At 28.7% G+C, this 20,124-nt stretch overlaps 1 protein-coding gene across 1 annotated transcript in view; it reads right to left on the reverse strand.

Annotated features, from left to right (window-relative positions):
* Positions 1-20,124, reverse strand: part of LOC119688291 (myb-like protein Q) — a 134,379-nt gene that overhangs the window by 72,048 nt on the left and 42,207 nt on the right. The window contains exon 2 of the mRNA XM_038102970.1: positions 9,552-9,608. Coding sequence (XP_037958898.1) covers positions 9,552-9,608 — 57 coding nt within the window. The remainder of the gene's footprint in view (positions 1-9,551; positions 9,609-20,124) is intronic.

The raw sequence follows: 20,124 nt of genomic DNA on the forward strand, positions 1-20,124 counted from the left end.
CTAACCTAAAAATTTTTAAAAAGTTCACTAAACCAACCCACCCTGACGAAGGAGTCAAAAATAATTCTAAACGTTAGCGATAATAAATAAAAAAATTTTAAATATTATTAGTTTAAGTAAAATGTTATTCACTAAGGCCTATTTAAATTTATTAATATAAAGAAAATCGTGAATTTAAATAATAAGTAAAAGTTACTAGAATTTACTAGGACTACTTAGTGCCACTACACAGTCAAATAATGATTTCAAGAGTAGCATAGAGTGTACTTTTAAAATATATTTACATTTAAGTTTCTAAGAAATATGAAGAAGCATGACCATTTAACCTGGAATTTATTATTAGGTGTGCTCAACCGCTCCGAAGTGTGACAAAAAACAACATGTCTCTTGCAAAATTGTCTTGCTAAAGAATTTTGCTGAAGTTTCTTGCTAAAGTCTCTTGCTAAAATCTCTTGCTGAAGTGTCTTGTTTAAGTCTCTTGCAAAATTGTCTTGCTAAAATTTCTTGCTAGTGCCTTGCTAAAGTGTTTTGCTAAAATTTCTTACTAGTGCCTTGCTAAAGTATTTTGCCAAAGTTTCTTGCTAAAGTCTCTTGCTGAAGTCTCTTGCTAAAGTCTCTTACTAAAGTCTCTTACTAAAGTTTCCACAGTTTCACAAGTCGTACGTATTTTCAAATTAAATTATATATGAACTGAAATATTTATTAGAAAATTAAAAATTAGAAAATATATTTAAAGCAATAGTGATAATGTTGGAAATTTGTTAGGAACCAGCAAGTTAAAAAAATCAATGTCTTTTTGCAATCATGTTTATGTATTCATATAAATTTATATATATTTTTAAAATAATTATTTTCTGCAATGTTTGTTATATTCACAATTTTAAAATTTATAAAATTTTTTAGTTTTATTTGAATTTTTGTTTACCAGCAAATTCTTACAGGAAAGTACAGTATTCGGTAAAATTTTGATAGAAGGTTGACAATTGGTTACAACAGGTGTACAACTTATTCCTTCAGTAACATTTTTTTCTGTAGTCTCTAAGGTGATTAGAGACTTTATAACTAGTCTATAAGAGCAAGAGGGCAGTATTGTTGTTTTGCGTACAAATTAGAGATTTTATCTTTTGTGCCTTACTTCGTAGCGGTCAAATGCAATTATTAGTATTTTGGGTCTATTATGTTAGCCCGAATTGTTGTCATCGTTGCAGTGACATTTAATGAACATGCTCATCTTAGATAGTTTTATTTTAATTTAAAGATTTAAGTTAATATTTTATGTAGGTAATGTTTGTTAATTGAAATTATTAATAATAGTCTAATTTATTTTTGTTTATACATATATATACATATAATTCATACATAGGTATACAATTTGTATCACATATGTTGATAAACAGTGTAATACCATTGCTTTCCACTGGTCTTATTTAGGCAGTTTTGCTCAATAACGCCACTAATAAGGGTAAGTTACTATACAAAGAGCTTTTATGTAAACGAATTTATTATAAACAAGCTAATTCACATGTATAAATCAGCTGATGCCAATGGAAACGACCAAATCTTAATTTCATTAACATAATTAGTTTTAGTATGATATAATTAAATATATAATAACAAAAATCTATTAAAACTATATTTTTAAATAAGTTAAATTCCGGATAAAGGCTTTCTGTTCAATAAGACTAAGATATAAATTATTTATTAAAAATATATTTTTGAAATAAAACATAAATAAGTATTTGGTATAAAGTCAATTCTAAGAATTTCTGCTTTAGGAGTTAGTAGCTTTTTTCCGGCCATACCACAGTACAAGAGTACAAGTCATGACACATTAATGGGTGTATTCACCTTTAGTTTGATTTGGAGATATTATATATTTATCTAATACATGTTATTATTTTTTCCAAGTAATATGTAATTAAAATACAAACAACATGTATTCATAAAATCTCGTTTTTGATATGAGTTTTATTTATTCAATTTTTTTAAACTTATTTCTCTTTGGGTTTTGATTAAAGCCTAATTCACTTGTCGGTTTTTGCAAGTTTGGTGTGAGTTTTAGGTTGAAAACATGCCATGCTCTGCCCTGCCTGCTGCCTGCTGCCTTTCATCTTCAACAAATAAAAACTCTAAAATCAGAAATCAGAATTGGACTGCAGAGTTTAAGTACTGGCACCTCCTATGTCGCTAACCCACGCCTTAAAATTGTCTTTTTCTTTAGATACGAGTATCTTTTAGTGTGAATTTCTTATACAAATTCTTTTCATTTATTTTATTTATTATTATTTTTATACTTCTGTGACTTGTTGAGGTGTGAAATGTTTTTGTATGACTGTTTATATTGTATACTTTATATATTAAATTATATTTAAATTGTGCTTTTTGTTAATATTATTTTCGTTATTTTTCTAATAAAGCAAATTGATATTTATTTATTTTTTTTTTCAATAATTTTTCTTTTATTAAAATGTGAATTAAAAAAAATTGCATATTGCATTGAATTCCAGTGAGAATACTTCAGTGCCTCTACGATTCCAGTGGCTTTCACCTTGAAACGGATTTTGAAAATGCAATCACTTTTTACTTTTAATTTTATAGATTAGACGATTGTTAAGGCTGTTTATCTGCTTTACTTTTCTTTGTTATTTATTAATATTATTGCATGAGAAATGTTTTATAATAATATTATTTAATGAAATTATTAAATTAAATTCAATTCAGAAATTCAATTTAAAATATTTCAATATGTCTAGAAGAGAAAATGTTTTGATATCTTCAGATGTCAAAATAAATTAAAAATGTGCGTATTAGTTTTGAAAATATTTATATTAAAATTTATTTTAAAATGGTAGCACATTTTTAATTTAATTTTATTAATTGTTTTTAAAAAATATATCAATCTAGAGATTTCTGTTGCATGCCGTATCATAATATTACAATATATTATATCATATTAATTATATTTCTACAATATAGTTGAAAATTTCCCTAACAATATTTATAAGTATAATATTAATAACAATAACAGCGAAAGCCATTTTTTTGTTTTTTGTGCGGCGGGCAGTAGGGGCATACTTATGCACTGACCACGATCCAGCACACCCGAAATTGAGATCCCGCTACAATGATTTTTTATATTTTTTAGCGAACTAAATTCAAATTATCTAGAAGAGACAGTCGAATCGTTACAATTAAGTTTTCTGTAACAAGATAATGAACCAGAATTACTAGCAATACTAAAATATACCATTACTAATACTAGCAATAGTGTTGAGATATTAGGGCAATGAGACCACATCAGCAAGTAATAAGCTCACCCACCAACCTATTGGTACGGCTATAGCTTTATAAACTACGGTTCTTATTGGTATCGGAAGTGTATCTATGGTCTCTTGATGATAATTAATTGTATTTGTTTAGTAAAACTTGATTATATATTTTAATATTCATAATTGGTTAATCACGTATAAATACTTCATAATAAAAAAAACAAAGCACCATGAGGAAAGCAATAATAAAAAGTTAGTCATCAATAACAATTACTATCAAACTCAAAATGAATAATCATTCTTTATATAATTAATATTAATAACAAGGCAAACCTTATCACTTTAATCATGCAAGCATTTAATGCTTACATTACATACACAGTCTATAGCAGATCCAATAAGATTTGTCTTAAAAAGATAACAAAGTGCTTGTTTTTCTGATTTGTTTATTCTCAAAAATTCAAAATAGATTTCTACGAAGTCAATACAACTCAAGCCCAAATGGGCTTTAGTATATATGTTGTTTCTTTTTTCGAGTCAGCGCAACTGGGTACTTTTACTCTTTGATAGCTGGAGGTATTACAGGGTCCCACCCATCTATTGACTAATTTATGTATTCCTTATAAGATTCATGATTATTCAGTGATTGATCTAAGATCTGCGTAGCTCCCCGTGCGGAGAGTGATTACTCTAAGATTAGAAAGTACTAAATAGGATAGCCTGTCAGTTTTCGCATATAACTTCAGGGCTCTGTTCCTTATGTATTTTTTGATCGGGTCTATTCTAAGTTCTCTTAGCATGTCGTTTGTGCGGATGTACCAAGGCACTTTGAAGGGCTTTAGTATGTTGTAGGAAGCGTTTTAGATAACTAAAAATAAAGAAATATATACCAGTTAAGAGAAATCAAAGTTGTAGTTAATAGAGAAAAAAAGAACATTGTCAATGAAACAAATTACAGACGTGCAATAGTGCTAACTAAAAGCACTAAAACTGTTGAAAAGTGAACAAATTATCAAAAAAAAAAACAAAACAGTAGAATTTTTGTGTTAGATAAAGGTTATATCTAAGACAACTTTTAAGTGATGTAAGGTTTTGCAAGATTTTTAACTAGTTTAAAAATTAAAAAAGGTAGAAAACCTTCTTCCAAACATATTTGATGTTAAGAAAATAAAAATATGTTTTTGTGTAGGTACATCTAATAAGGCTTTCATTCCTTCATACTTTCATATCTTCAAATAGTTTATTGGCATAGTTTCCAAGACTTTCATCTTGAAACTTGATTCGGTTCCTTTACTGCAGGCACTTCTCACAAACTCCTTGCAGGTAAGCTCCGTACTTTTGTGATGTACTAAGAATGTCTTTATAAGAAGAAGTTAATTTTGGTATTAAGTGAATTAAGGCCACTCGGTGTTTGGGCTTTTTATTTAACATAAATTTGTAGCGCTTATGACTTCTGCTCTTAGTAATTTCTTTCGCAGCTCCGCAGTACTGGGCCGTGAACGATGAAAAACTTTTCAGTGTTTTTATTTTGTTGCTTTCTTTCTTTTTTCAACATCACAACACTTGAAACTTTCCGCTGCTTAGCAAGTTTAAGTGACTCGAGGAGTCGCCCAAGTAAACTGAGTTCTCAGCGATTTTTCGCCAAGAGGAAACTTGTGAAAATGAAAATGAACAACGTGCACCAAAGTGAAAAGCTAATAAAGTTTTTGTTACGTTTTGGTTTACGAGTTTTCTGTGCCAGAGTCGTGTTTTCATTGGATGGCTTTTTTTCGGTTTTTCTTTTTTTTTTGTCACGGATTTATTAGGTCTTTTCATATTGCCAATGGGTTTTTTTGAAAATCTTGCATAATTAATGTGTTAATTGCTCTATTTTGGAGCAGAGGAGAGGAGAGGAGAGGAGAGGAGAGGCGAGGAGAGGAGGGAAGAGGAAGGGGAAGGGGAGGGGAAAATTTGTGTTAGGCCTTCAGCTGCTGATGTAATTTCTATTGCAAATGTAACTGTGCAATTGCACTCGCTGCACGTTCACTTACCATGAGTCATCCACACTTAACGGAAGTTAATTTATTCAAAAAATTTAATAACGCAATATTATACATATTTACGTATGTATATCTATGTGCATACATGCATACATAGTTTTATTTTTTTTTGCCTACAAATTAGTAGTAATTAATTGTAGGCGTAGTGGTTTACTCGTAAGTGCAGAATTTGTATAAAACAAATACAAATTTTATTTTTTTTTTTATTTGTTTTTGGGTTAGTATTGTTTTTGTGATAAAAAGTTATGAAAAAGATTAAAAGGAAAAAAATATATACCATATAAACTGAATACGCCTTTTATAGATTCTTAGCATTATCTGGTTTTCTGTTCCACTTTTGTTTGTGCCCCTTTTGCAGTGCTTTTCCATCGTTTTCTCTCAGTGCCTTAATTCGATTACAAATTTTTTGTGCAATGTTTAATTTGTAAAGAAAATTAGTTTTACCGTAAAAGGCAAGTTACTATGGTAGGCATCCCACATTTGCACTGAGTGCTTGTGAGACTTGTAAGTATCTTTGAAGTGAAGGTCGATTTCTTTAACAAGTACAATGAATCAAGTACAAGCAGGCGGAGTCTTTAATTTAAGCCCAAAGAAGAAACAAAGCCACTGGCAACAATACAGTCAGCAACTGAATTTAATTGGCAGTAACCAGAAAGGCAACCTTAAAGATTTGCATTATATTAATTTATGACTTATTAAGTGAAAGTATGCGGTTACTTGTTTTTATTCAAACGATGAAAAATTTGCGTAATAACAAAGCAATTTGCATTAAATGATTAAGGAAATAAATTTCGTTTTCGAAATAAAACAATAGAGTTATATAATAGGTGTTAATGGTTCCAGTAAATGTGAATAAGACGATTTCAACAATTTCCTAATATAAAACAATTGTTATTATTTTAAGCACTACAGTCAGATACGGGACATGACCACCTTATTAAATATCTCCAGCTATGTTTCTCAAACATCAAACATCAATCAACAGATTTAACGTTCATTGTCTCTAGGTTTTCTTTCACGACAATTATTTCTTATTTTAAGGATCTCTGTCGGGTTCTTCAGGTGTCTTATTGGTACATCATTCTACAGTTCTTATATTCATCGTCCTTATGTTTTCTCCTGCAATCATTTAATTCTTGCTGAATATTTTCATTGTCTCTAGCTTTTCTTCTACGACAATTATTTTTTATTTTAAGGATTTCTGTCGAGTCCTTCAGGTGTTCTATTGGTACATCATTCTACAGTTCTTATATTCTTCGTCCTTATGTTTTCTCCTGCAATCATTTAATTCTTGCTGAATATTTTCATTGTCTTCAGCTTTTTTCTACGACAATTATTTTTTATTTTAAGGATTCCTGTCGAGTCCTTCAGGTGTTCTATTGGTACATCATTCTACAGTTCTTATATTCTTCGTCCTTATGTTTTCTCCTGCAATCATTTAATTTTTGCTGAATATTTTCATTGTCTCTAGCTTTTCTTCTACGATAATTATTTTTTATTTTAAAGATTTCTGTCGAGTCCTTCAGGTGTTCTATTGGTACATCATTCTACAGTTCTTATATTCTTCGTCCTTATGTTTTCTCCTGCAATCATTTCATTTTTGCTGAATATTTTCATTGTCTCCAGCTTTTTTCCACGACAATTATTTTTTATTTTAAAGATTTCTGTCGAGTCCTTCAGGTGTCTTATTGGTACATCATTCCACAGTTGTAATATTCATAGTCTTTATGTTTTCTGCTGTAATCTATTTAATTCTTGGTCAATATTTTCATCATTTCAAGGGTTTCTTCTAAGATAATTATTTTTATTTTTTTTAGGATCTCTGTCGGGTTCTTCAGGTGTCATTGTACAGATCTAATATTAATCGAGAAAAGTTTAATTTCTCATCTTCTAAAATCATTATTTCTTTCACACCACATCGATTTATCAGAGAATTTTTTTAAAGATGAAATTGATAAATATTTCGCTATAATGCTGTTCAGATATGAGATATAAATTAATATTTTTAAAGAGCGGTGGAATATAAAGATAGTTTTCAATTGTATTGGATATTTATTGTTTATTTATGTATATGTAGTTTTACATTAAAATAGTTCTTTCTTCTTGTGCTGTAGTTAGTATGGAACTAACTTTCAATTTGAAGTGTTCTTATTCATGTGTTAACTATTTTGAATTTAGTCATACTCTTATAGATTTATAGTTAGCATGAATTTTTTATGTCTCCTATAGATATAGTCGCGTATAGTCGCCTATAGATAGATATGCTAATTTTGAAGACACTCTTAAAAATTTTAATATTCATTGAAGTTATCTGAAATTTTGTTAAAGTTTCACTTAAAGTTTAATTGAACGAATCGACTTCATAGTTTAATTTGATACTAACTCAATGGACAGATGTAAATTGTTGCTGTCATCGGAAACGATATGTGTCATTTTAATAACAAAATTAAAAAAAGAAATAATTATGTTTATTAATTAATATTAATTAGTTTGACTCATTGTTAATTAGCTCAGTAATAATTGAATAAACCAAGAACAGATGGGAAAATATTATTAGCTCATATAACCAATATATATTGCATATAAATATATATATGTATGTATATGTAATATAAATATATCTATATGTATATGTAAATATGTATATTTGATTATATCAGTTTCTAGTAATTCACTAGTTAAATGATTTATTTTGTTATTTTTTAACAGTAAAGCTCACTTTATTATTAATTGATTTAATTAATTGATTATCTTCAGGAGTAGGTACAGAGAAGTAAACGCAGTTTCATATAAAACGACACTATTACACCTGGATTGAAGCCTGGACTACTCATATAGATAGCACAACAGAAAATAGCTTGGATATATTGAAGCACAAAATTTGAAAAAGGAAATGAAGTCTTCATTATAAAGATGTGGAATGACCAACTATGAGTAATATTAAGATCTAGGAGTTTGATAACGAGTCAAAAGTCTTTATTCACGTTCGGCTTGAATTATGAGCTTGTGCTAGATATGTACACCGATATATACAAGATAAGAGCACCACAGAAGCTTTTGTAGGAATAAAAACAGAGTTCTAAGTCTGGCACTTTTAGTTCAAACATATTATATACGGACTATACGGAAAAATTATATACAGTGGTCCTAAGACTACTGTATATAATTTTTCCTAACATCTGTGAACAGTTTGCGTGTTGATATGGTAACATTTGTTCGGGGCGAACAAGTTTAGGAGGACGGCAATGCTATGAATTTAGAACTAAAGTAATCTTAGGAATAGTTTTCTAAGATTGACAGCTAGTTGGGAAGTAAATTGTGTTACATTATTATTATTAGAGAGAATTGTATATTGGCGATTGCTAGAATTTAGAGCAATAAAAAGGTTTACATGCAACTAGAGTCAATTGTTTGTTTAACGGGATCCAGTGATTGCTAACGTCAATATTATAATTAATGTATTGAAAATGAGAAGAAGTTTACTGGAATAAAAGTAGCCTTAAACTATGATTTACATCATTTTCCAGAAAATAATAGTTTGAAAACTATTTAAAAAAAAACTGAACGGTACTAGGAACGGACGATGAGTTAATAAACATTTGCTAAGAAGTCTATTTTATTTTTATTATAATATTATTTATATTTTTTAAATCCAAACTTAAATATTTACACTTGAACTATTGTACTTTGTAGCTACGATTTACCTTTCATGGATTTAACTAGTATTTTTTGAAGCTGTGGGTGTGGCAAAGTAAATTGCCTTTTAAGCTACTTTTGTTCAATTTTCAATAATAAAAGAAAAGAAAAGAAAACAAAACAAATAAAAAGATTTTTTCTTTGTTTTGTGTTTTGGAAATTCTAGTTTAAAACTTGGAGACCGGTTTTCAAAATTTCAATATTAATCACACGTACAAGTTTGACATTTAAATTTCAAAAGATTTTATTTTTTCTCTGAATTGACAATATCAATAGATAGCATTTGCGGTTAAACTAAGAGAAGACGGCTGCTGAAATTATTGGAAGGGGAAACCAATTATTCCAAATTATCTATAAGATGAATTGATTCTAAGGTATTTTAAGATTGTTGTGACTAGGCAACTTAAAGTAATAAAGTGTTGAGATTAAGTAATTGTGAGCAATTAAAAATATTTCTATTTATTTTTTATTAAACTAATTTTATATTAATAATATATTGCTATTTGCTATCGATTAAAAGTGCAATAAGATATTTGTTTGAACTTACAATAATAATAACCGGAATTTGGATACATGATGTCTTCATCGTCGTTCAGTTTCTTACCTGAAAAAGAGTAAACAAATTTTAATATATCTTATTCATTTTTTTAATTATTAAAAAAAATGTATTTAATATATATGAGCGATATATTAAATATATTATAAACATAATTTTACAGACCTTAAAGAAATTAATATAAGGTTTAAATAAGAACAAAATGCGTGTGCAATAGTCTTTTCACATGGTATAGGGTAATCTTAATTTAGAGATTTGCTTTAAGACGGCACAATAAGACAATAAAATATTTTTCATCACTTTGAGATAAATATGAACTCTCGTAATTCGATGAAACAATAATAAATACGGGAATAATACCACCAACTCAATACCGATTGGTTGTTAAACTATCTTAAGGTCTTACCTACATAACAAAACCCAAAATATTAGTCAGATACATATACAGTCAGTTTGTGTGAACATTTAATATTTTGTCAAAGGTCAACGAAGCTACTTCTAACGATATTATCTTATGTCCTCTTCAAAAATCACTTAGTAGATTCTAAATGCTGCTGTCATACATATATATGATATGTATATGTAGGTATATGTCATATGTTTGGTATGGAATAACACTTGAACTGGAACTATTAGTGCATAATCCCGATAAAATGTATTTTGTCCTCAGGCTGGTCTAGATTACACAATGAGCAATGTATTGAATTTATATGCAAGCAAAGCAGCATATTATGATGTTCTGTGGACTTAAGCCTAACAATGCATTTCATATATAAGGAAAAAACCTGGTATTTATATGCTTTCTCATACCGTACACAACATAAAATCTTCAATACGAGCATTAACATATTTCTGTTCTGCACTGTAAAGATCTGCAAGGTCTTATAACGTATCTGGCACAAACTATAAACTTTTATAAACTGATTACGCTTGTATTCAATAGTTGCGATCAATTCACATAGAAAGAGAGGGATACGTTAGTATTTTAGAAGCTTTATGCTTGTTTAATATTTACATTAAAAGCGGTAATACTCATTATTTATATCTTAACAATAGTAAAGCTAAAGAAATGAGGTTTCCGCATAGAACAGTATATTTAGTAGGTAAAAGTAGACTTAGAAATACCTTAAAGACATGACATCTGTCAAGTATAAATTCTTATTACTTCTATAAAATAAAGATATTAAAATCGTCTTTTTGTTTTCGCTAGGATCATATATTTGGTAGAAGAACAACCGGTGTGGTCAATATAGTGGTTGCACTTTTTATCTGGAATGTCATTTAATACTAATTGATATTAAAAATCATATTACTCTAGGTTAATAAATTGGTGCTATAGATTTCAGAGCTTTTATCATCTAGAACTTTCATATATCTAAATATAATTGTTTATTAAAATCAATTAATTACAATAAGATGAAAAAGATTTTTTTTGTTGTAGTTCACTACTCTTCGAAACCTCTCCATTGTTAATTAAATCAAAAAAAAAAAATTATTATTCATTGAACTATTATAATAAATAGAAATCTTTTCCTGTAAACAAATTAAGCATCACAAATCAGTTACGGAATGTTATTAGGAAACGAGGTAAACGCTTGTGGCAGCTTTGGACGCACAATATTGATATTACACGCGAAAAACAGCTGACCAATTTTTCGCATTGCTCCTCACTTTGCAATCACTGTATATATTTTTATATATATGATTAATAGACAATAATATTAATTAATATATGATATAATAATATGTTGTAACTTAAAATAATTTTTTTAAAACTTAAAATAAACGTTTAAAAAATATATCTCATACCTATTGTATATGTTAAATACAAAATATGAGATAAAATGTACATATTAGATATGAAAGTATATATGAAATATATAAAATTTATTGAAATTGTAAACAAAATAAGTTGGTTCTCATATGAAAAATATAAATAAAATATTTGAGTGTTTAAATGGGTTATATTCTTACAATGTTGTTTAAATATCTAAACAATAAATTTCGATATGGAAATAAGTGAACTTTTCAATAAAATTTTGTACGCCAACTGATGAAGGAGAAAACCTGGATTTGTTTATGGATAAAATTAAAAATTTTAGTGAATTAAAAATATGTTAAATGCAAACAAAAGTGTTCTGGAAGCCTCTTCAGTCTTTACTTTCTCATTGATAAACAATTAAAGATTCATTGTGTTTAATTAAGTTTTTGTTTATATTAATTTATTTATACTTGTATGTATATATATCTATGTGAGTAGCTGTGTAGATAATATTGCCATCCAGTAGCATGTGGAGAAATAATGTATTTACCTAATTTTCACACTAATTTAAATTTCGTATACATCATTTTTATATTTTGAGGTCAGATAATAAGAGAACAGATATTTTTAGAAGCATCATTACAGAATTTGAAGTTTTTCAAAGTAGCCAATAATAAAAATTATTTAATATAATCTTCTTTGAGAATGAAAGATATTTATTGCCATGTTCTGTATACTGTATATTACAATTAATGAAAAGCTGCAACAGCTTGCATCTATAGCTATGTTATTATCGATGCTATATAACATCTTTCTGTCTTACAGTAAAGATGTACACAACAGTACTGTTATTGATAGCGGAACACTTCTGTACATATCTTTATTAAAAAGGCGGTTAAGCACCAAGCATTGGGTCATTGATATGATATGCTATAGCAATTAGTAAGTAAAAACAAAATAGTGTTAGAAGCCTGTATTATAGAAATCAGTGCCAATAAGCCTACATATGATCTCGTAAATGATGGAACCATTCATGATTGTATAATAAAATAAGACTTTAGCCGTCTGTGTCTATGGAATACATTGGTTCAATACTGAGTTTCTTATAGAGACCTTGAGATCATTGTTATGGTATGCTAGAGTAATAGGTAAGTAAAAGCAAAATAGTGTTAGAAACCTGGTATTACAGAAATCAATGCCAATTAGTCAATATAATATCGTAAATGATGGGATCAGTTATTTAATGACTCTATAATATAATAAGACTCTGTCCCTCCATGGCTATGGAATATGTTGGTTTAATACTGAGTTTCTTTTAGAAAAGGGGTTTGTAACTTAAAAATGTCAGTATCAGTGCGTCACTTTAAGTAACCACTGGTGACTTCAAGTTGGCTTTTTCAAACATTACGTTAAGAGTAAATAGTTTATTTGTCCTTATCACTACATTATGTTAAGGCCTCATTTTGCTGTAGAACAAAGCTGAGGTTTTTTTAGTGGGAGATCTAACGAATCATTAAAGTCTGTATTATAACAAATCATATTCAACGTCATTAATATTCTATTAATGTACTAAATGATTTATCGATTGGTTTTTTTGTGATGTAAAACCCATTATGCACATTCCCGATATCTCTCCAACTAATTATTCTAAATACCGTTTTTTCACTTTTACTGAACCGCTTATTTTTGAAGCGGTTTCTTCTTATACTTTTTTCACTTCTGCGATTTTTTTCCTATGGTGAATTGCACTTGACCATTGTGCTATGGTGCGGTTCTTGTCAACAAGTTAAGTATTGAATAATCCAAGTTTATTACTCCAATGGCATGGAGTAGTCACTTCTAAACTCACATTCCGTAATGCAACCTACAAAGATACTATAAGTTTAGCAAATTCTTTTAATTTCATTGTTTGATTCCAAAGTTTTCTGTGTCGCTCGATGGCGAACTGCGAGTTTCGCTGGCAATTCGTAGCTGATTTACTTCTGTCCATTGATATTGCCGCTGCTGCTCTGACTTCTTTTGTTGGCTCATTGCTGACAGTTCTACTGCTCCGCCGCTCAGCTCCTCCACTTGCACTTGCAAGTGGTGACTGGTGGCTGGTGGCATTCCGGCATTTTATGGATATTGTGTATTGCATGTATACAAATTTTTAGATTCGTACGAGCTTTCATTTCTTGCCCTTCCATTTTTGTTGTCCGCACTCACTTGAACTTGCGTTGCAGTATTTTTTTCTCTTCTTTTTCTTCTTCTTCAAATTTCGTTAAATTTCTGCGATTTTTTTTTTTTTTTTGGTTTTATTATTCCGTATTGTTTGCATTTGTATTTGTTGTATTTGAATTGAACATAGCTGTTAGCCCCTCTTTGTAGTTCAACAACCTACAAATGGGGGAACTTAAGTTGAAAAAGGAATAAAATTTACAGCAATTTGGGTTGAGAGAGGTGCCAAGTAAAATCAAAGCAATTGCTGGAGAAAAAAAAATCAACGTTTATTTTTTTCTTTTTTGTCACTAAGCCTGGGTACTACATATTAGACTAGTGGGAAACACTGAGAGGTTTACTATGTGCAGTGTCGGAAAAATTGGCATCAAACAGAAAAATTTACTTTTTTACCTCTTTTTTTTCACATAAAATTCAAATAAAAAAAACATTTAAAAAAATTTCAAGCCGAACAATGTATGGAATATGCATTAATAATTGCAAATACACATCCACGTATTTGTACATGACAAAAAAAAAAAAAAATAATAAATAAAATCGCAGCGAAAGCCATTCGCATTTTTTTATGTGCGCCAGTTTTTATCTGCAACGCGTTTTGAATGTCGCAATTCCGCCGATTCCGATTTAAGCCCTGCACCGAAGTCGTAAATATACCCGCAAATGCTTAATAACAATCAAGAGATCATGCGGTATTATTTCCTTTTTTTTCTGTTTTCTGTTGCACTCGAAAAAGAAGTCAAGTTCGAAATGAGATTCCTAATTGAACTTAATTACTTCGAATTATTTTTGATTCCATTTCACTTTTTGTGCGGAATAAATTAATGCTTGGAAAACTTGCGACTCTTTGGGGCAAGAAGAAGACGTGATGTTTAAGTAGTCTTGGAATTGGATATTAAAAATCAATTAGAAGATAAAAAAAAAATTATACACTACGTCATTTTCTTTTGATTAGATTAATAGCATCAATTACACCAGTTCGCACTTCAAAAAATATAATAGTTTTACATATTATATTATATACTATATATATAATATATATATTTGTTTGGCCATAACAACTCGTTACTGGGTTTCGGCCTGACGCAGCAGGTCTCTCGAAGCGCCTTTGCTTCGTGCGCGTCTTCTCTAGTCTCGTAAATCAAATTCGGTAAGTGTTCCCTTGATTTGATCGCTCCACTAGAGATACGGTTTACCTTTACGACTTGTTCCTACTGTTTCAAATATCTTTTTCGCTTGAGCATCTTTATCCATTCTCAGCACATGACTAAGCCAGCGAGGCAGCTGGATGTTAATTCGCTAAATAATATCAATGTTGCTATAAAGTTCGTACAGCTCGTGGTTCATTCGCATGCGGTAGTCGTCGCCGACTCGTAGAGGACCAAAGATTTTATGAAAAATTTTTCTTTCGCACACTTCAAGCTCAGGAAGGATAAACGACATATAAAGCGTAGGAATGAGAGAGAGCTCTACATCCCAATTGCCTACTGAGCCAATAGCAGCAACTATTAGCTATGCTGATGTTTCGTCTGAACTTCAGGCTGACATCGTTGTCATTTGTCGGGGCGGTTTCAAGATAGATGAAATCCTTATTATAATTAATATAGAATATGCATATCTTAATAAAGCAAAAAAAAAAAGGAAAATAAAATAATAGATAATATTTTTATAGTTAACAGATTGTTATATTAAAACAGTTTTAGGGAGGGATCTTTTTTTATGGAACGTATCAGACCCGATAGGACTGGCTCCATAAGACCTTTTAACGCAGCGACATCTCTGAATTAACTATGTTACGGAAATAGTGTGTATGAGTGTACTCGGTGAAGGTATCGTCGACTTAAAAAGTAAAATAAATGCCTTGATATGTCATATATTATATATCACTATATGTCATATATTAAAGTGTAACAGAAATTTAGTAAACGTACAAAATAATACATACGGGAACAAATGCAAATATAGTAATGTAGTAAACAAATGTCCCAAGTAAAAGATTTTCAATAGTTTCACCGATTCTCTGATTCTTGAAGAACTTGAAAGAGCTGATGGAGCACGAATTAAAAAAATTAGTCGCAAAGACAAAAAATGATCAAAATTTTTTTTTTAAATTTCTATAAGATAAAACGAACTTATAAACTTTATTTCTTAACAATTCTCCAATTATAGAATATTCGGATGCTTTTATTGAACATATTAACAGCCTTGTGTACTTTCCACTTGAAAGTAATATATAATGGATTTAAATTATATTATATAATTAGCAATAAATTAGAAGAAAATTTTATTTCCAGATCTCATCTATGTAGCAATGAGAGATAGAAACAAATTATTAGAAAACAAAATTCACATAATATTTACAACCGAAATAGAAAGAAAAAAATTCCATTTATAAGATAAAAAATAGTAAATAAGCTGCGTTGAAATAGCAAAAAAAAAGTTTTAGATTGCAAACAAATCACATACAAAACCAGATGCCAAAATCTGAGATAAAAACTTTCAACGCATATTTTCGTAAGATGTTGTCTTGTGGTTGGATTGTAGATTGTAGATTCACTATTAATGCATAGATATCTTTCTACAAAATAATGGCATATAATAAAAGTATTTGGAACTATTTAAAAAACAATAAAAAATCATACTATTTATTTATAAAATAATAAATAAAAAAAATTTATAGTTTAATATCAAGTAAGTATAAATTCTCAGAAGCATTCATACCATACACGTAATTGCAGATACCATATATTTGTTATAAGATTTTCAAAAACAGATACAAGCCAGTATAAAGTGTACACACCCACAATTCACATAATAAAATATAATTATTTGTTAACTTTTAAATTAAAAAAATAAATAAATAAATCAATAAATTTAATTAGAAAAAATTTTTAGAAATAAATATGGATTTATATGGATATGGTATTTATCTATAGAATGATAACACTTATGAAGATGATGTGAATATATTGTATGCTCTAAGCAATTGAATAATTTTTATAAAATATATGCATTTCGACCTATTTATTTCTCTTACTTCTTCACCTCTCAAAGAAGCATAGGGCTTTAGTAGTGTATTGCTACCAGTGCATGCGGCTACTTTGTTATTTGTTGAACAGTACTTTTTCAATTTGTCTTGAATGGTGTATCTTTAAGAAAGTTTTGAGTGCTTTCACTACCTCTATACTGATCATCTATGGTAAAGCTGCACAAACCATGGCCCACACGCCATATGCGGCCCGCGGCTAATACATATACGGGCCACGATATGTATCTAATCTATTAAAGTTACGCAATTTTTCCTTTGATATATTTTGGTTAAATTACATTATTTCATTTTAATGGATTCAAATGAATAAATTAATAAAACTGAATTTAACATTATCACTGTATTTTTATTTTTATCCAAAACAGCCATAAACATATGCAGTAGTTTTCGTGACCTTCCAATCTTCACAGTGATATGTATAGGACCGTGGTCGTGTTTGGTCTGGGTAAGCGTACTCTACGGAATAAGCGACTAACACTCGAAACAGTTTGGGGTTTAACTAACATTGAATGAGTTTTACTTGCAGTATATAACCGAAGTTGCAAATCAGACACAAGGGGAATCAGGGCCCACAGTTTCGACTTTCTTGTCCAAAAGAAACTCGCTTCTTAAAGGGAAAGTCTTAATAGTCGGCGCAATATAAGCTCTTTTAGAGTGGTATAGTGCTTCTAATAGAAGCCCTTCAATGCGCTGGGTATCTATACAGTAAGTGCAGATCTGCTCGCTATGAGTACTATTAAGTTGATAATAGTTTAACTATTAAATAAAATTTCCTTTTCAGTTTGTGTAGTAAAAATAACGAATAACAATAATATACTCTTACAAGCGTATGAGTTAAAAAAAATATATTAAGCAATTAAAGTTGTATCCAATGAAAATTCATCTAAATAACATGTAAAAAATGTTTTGATAAGATATTTATTATTATTGCAAATGCATAAAAATTTAATAATAGTACATGATATTCATTATTAAAGGCGATTAAAATTCGCTTTTAGATTAAATCATCTTTCGCTGAGCACCGTTGTGAATGGCTTTATCACTTTCGCATAATACCGTGAACTACTCATAAAATTAATGATTTCGAAAAGGTTATAAAACTTTTTATAAATGCAATCAAAATTCGTCAGAAGACGAATTTTTAAGGATTCATTAAAACAATTCATTTCATAATTTCGCCAGTAGCGAAATTTTTATACTCGCCATTCGCAAATACGAAAAACGCATTAAAATTTTACGATGCAGTTTTGGCTTTTCCAGATTTCATTATAAAAACTATTAGATACAAATTGTGCATTCGTCTACTTTCGATAAGTAAATACTAGCACTAAACAAATGATTCATTTAAGTGTTTTTCAAATTACAATTGCACATTAAAAACCGCTTGTATTTCAAATCGTAAAATCATTTATTTTCATACAAATTTTAATGCAGCATCAACGGCAGGAACTTGAAAGAGCGCCATAATCTGAATACGAAAACAATATTTTATTATGGCAAAACAGATATAAATGTGTAACGACAACCATCCGCGAGACTTCCACGAGTCCACCGCCCGTCCACCGCCCGTCCACCGTGTGTGCGGTGCAACGGGTGCATAAATTTGCACGAGCATCTCTGACACAGATATTCGAACGCCGCAGAGTAACGCGCTACGGTGTTCGCTGACTGACAGCGAGTATCTATGAATCACAATTGAATTTGAATAAGAACTGCAATAAGATATTCCATGCTATAGTATAGTGCGATAACAAACAATACAAATCGCTTATTTTCTTCGTAACAAAATTGTCTTTGCTATCGTTTAATAATCAGCATCACTCGTCTGTATCTGTATCTTTTGCTCACGTGAAAGTATCTATTTGTATTTGTATTTGTATTTGTATTTATATTTGCATTTGCATTTGTAGTTGTATGTCTTCCAGAGAAGCTGGCACAGAGGAGCAGTCACATACTTGAGTTTATTCAAATGTTGACATGTTGCGGGTGTGTGGAAAATTCAATAAAAGCGAAAGTAGATAATAAATGCAAAATGACAAAATAACTTAAAGTAGCAATTTTTCCTTGTAGCAAAGGACGTGCTCGGAACGCATGGGAAACTATAATCAACGTATGTGCCAGTTTCCGGCTTTTGTCTCATTTTTTGTATTGTACTTTGTTGTTTTGTGCCAGTGCTACCAACAACTTAAACTGCTTAAGCCAGTAGAAACTTACCAGCTCCACTCCACTTTTCCGCATAGAAATTTATGCTCTTGAAATTGCCAACGAAATAGAAAATAATGCGAACGAATATGCAAATCAGTGAAGGCGTCCTAGGAAAACCCTCCAGCCAACGAGCACTCGGATTGCGTTTTTTTCTTCCATGTATAATAAATTCCAGATTTTAAGAGTGTTTTGGTTTTGATTTATTTAAATAAAATTATTAAAATGAATTTAAAGGAAATTTGATTTTCCTTTGAAAAATTATCGCGATTATTTCTGAAGGGGAGAATATCTACGAGGGTTAAACGACAATTTAGGATTTTTAGTCTTGCATCTTTTCTTGAATGTAGGGCCAAAAATTGCTGAAATCGGCATATAAAATAAAGTATAATACAATATGATGAGGTTAAATAAAATAAAATAAAATAATATAATATAATAAGATGAAATTAAATAAAATAAAACAAAATAAAATAAAATAAAATAAAATAAAATAAAATAAAATAAAATAAAATAAAATAACATAAAATAAAATAAAATAAAATAAAATAAAATAAAATGATATAAAACATTAAAACGTCCGAGAAAAGTTATAAAAGAAAATTAAATAAAAATAAAATAAATTTGAATAGAATTAAAATTTAGTATAATAAAATTAAAAACAAATAAATAAAATAAAATAAAATAAAATAAAATACAAATAAATAAAGTAAAGTACCAAAAAAAATATAATAAAGTTAAAACAAATAATACAAAATAAAATAAATTTAACTAAAATGAAGTAACATAAATGGAATAAAATAAAATAAAATAAAATAAAATAAAATAAAATGAAATGAAATAAAATAAAATAAAATAAAATAAAAAATAAAATAAAATAAAATAAAATAAAATAAAATAAAGTAAAATAAGATGAAATAAAATAAAATAAACTAAAATAGAAACAAATAAAATAAAATGATAAAATATAGTAAAATATAGGCAAAAATATAAAATTAAAAAATAATACAAAATAAAATAAATTTAACTTAAATAAAGTAACATAAATGGAATAGAATAAAATAAAATAAAACAAAATAAAATAAAATAAAATAAAATAAAGTAAAATAAGATGAAATAAAATAAAATAAACTAAAATAGAAACAAATAAAATAAAATGATAAAATATAGTAAAATATAGGCAAAAATATAAAATTAAAAAATAATACAAAATAAAATAAATTTAACTTAAATAAAGTAACATAAATGGAATAGAATAAAATAAAATAAAACAAAATAAAATAAAATAAAATAAAATAAAGTAAAATAAGATGAAATAAAATAAAATAAACTAAAAT

The sequence above is a fragment of the Teleopsis dalmanni genome, chromosome X (genome assembly GCF_002237135.1).
Source record: "Teleopsis dalmanni isolate 2A chromosome X, ASM223713v2, whole genome shotgun sequence".
In the NCBI taxonomy this organism is placed as follows: domain Eukaryota; kingdom Metazoa; phylum Arthropoda; class Insecta; order Diptera; family Diopsidae; genus Teleopsis; species Teleopsis dalmanni.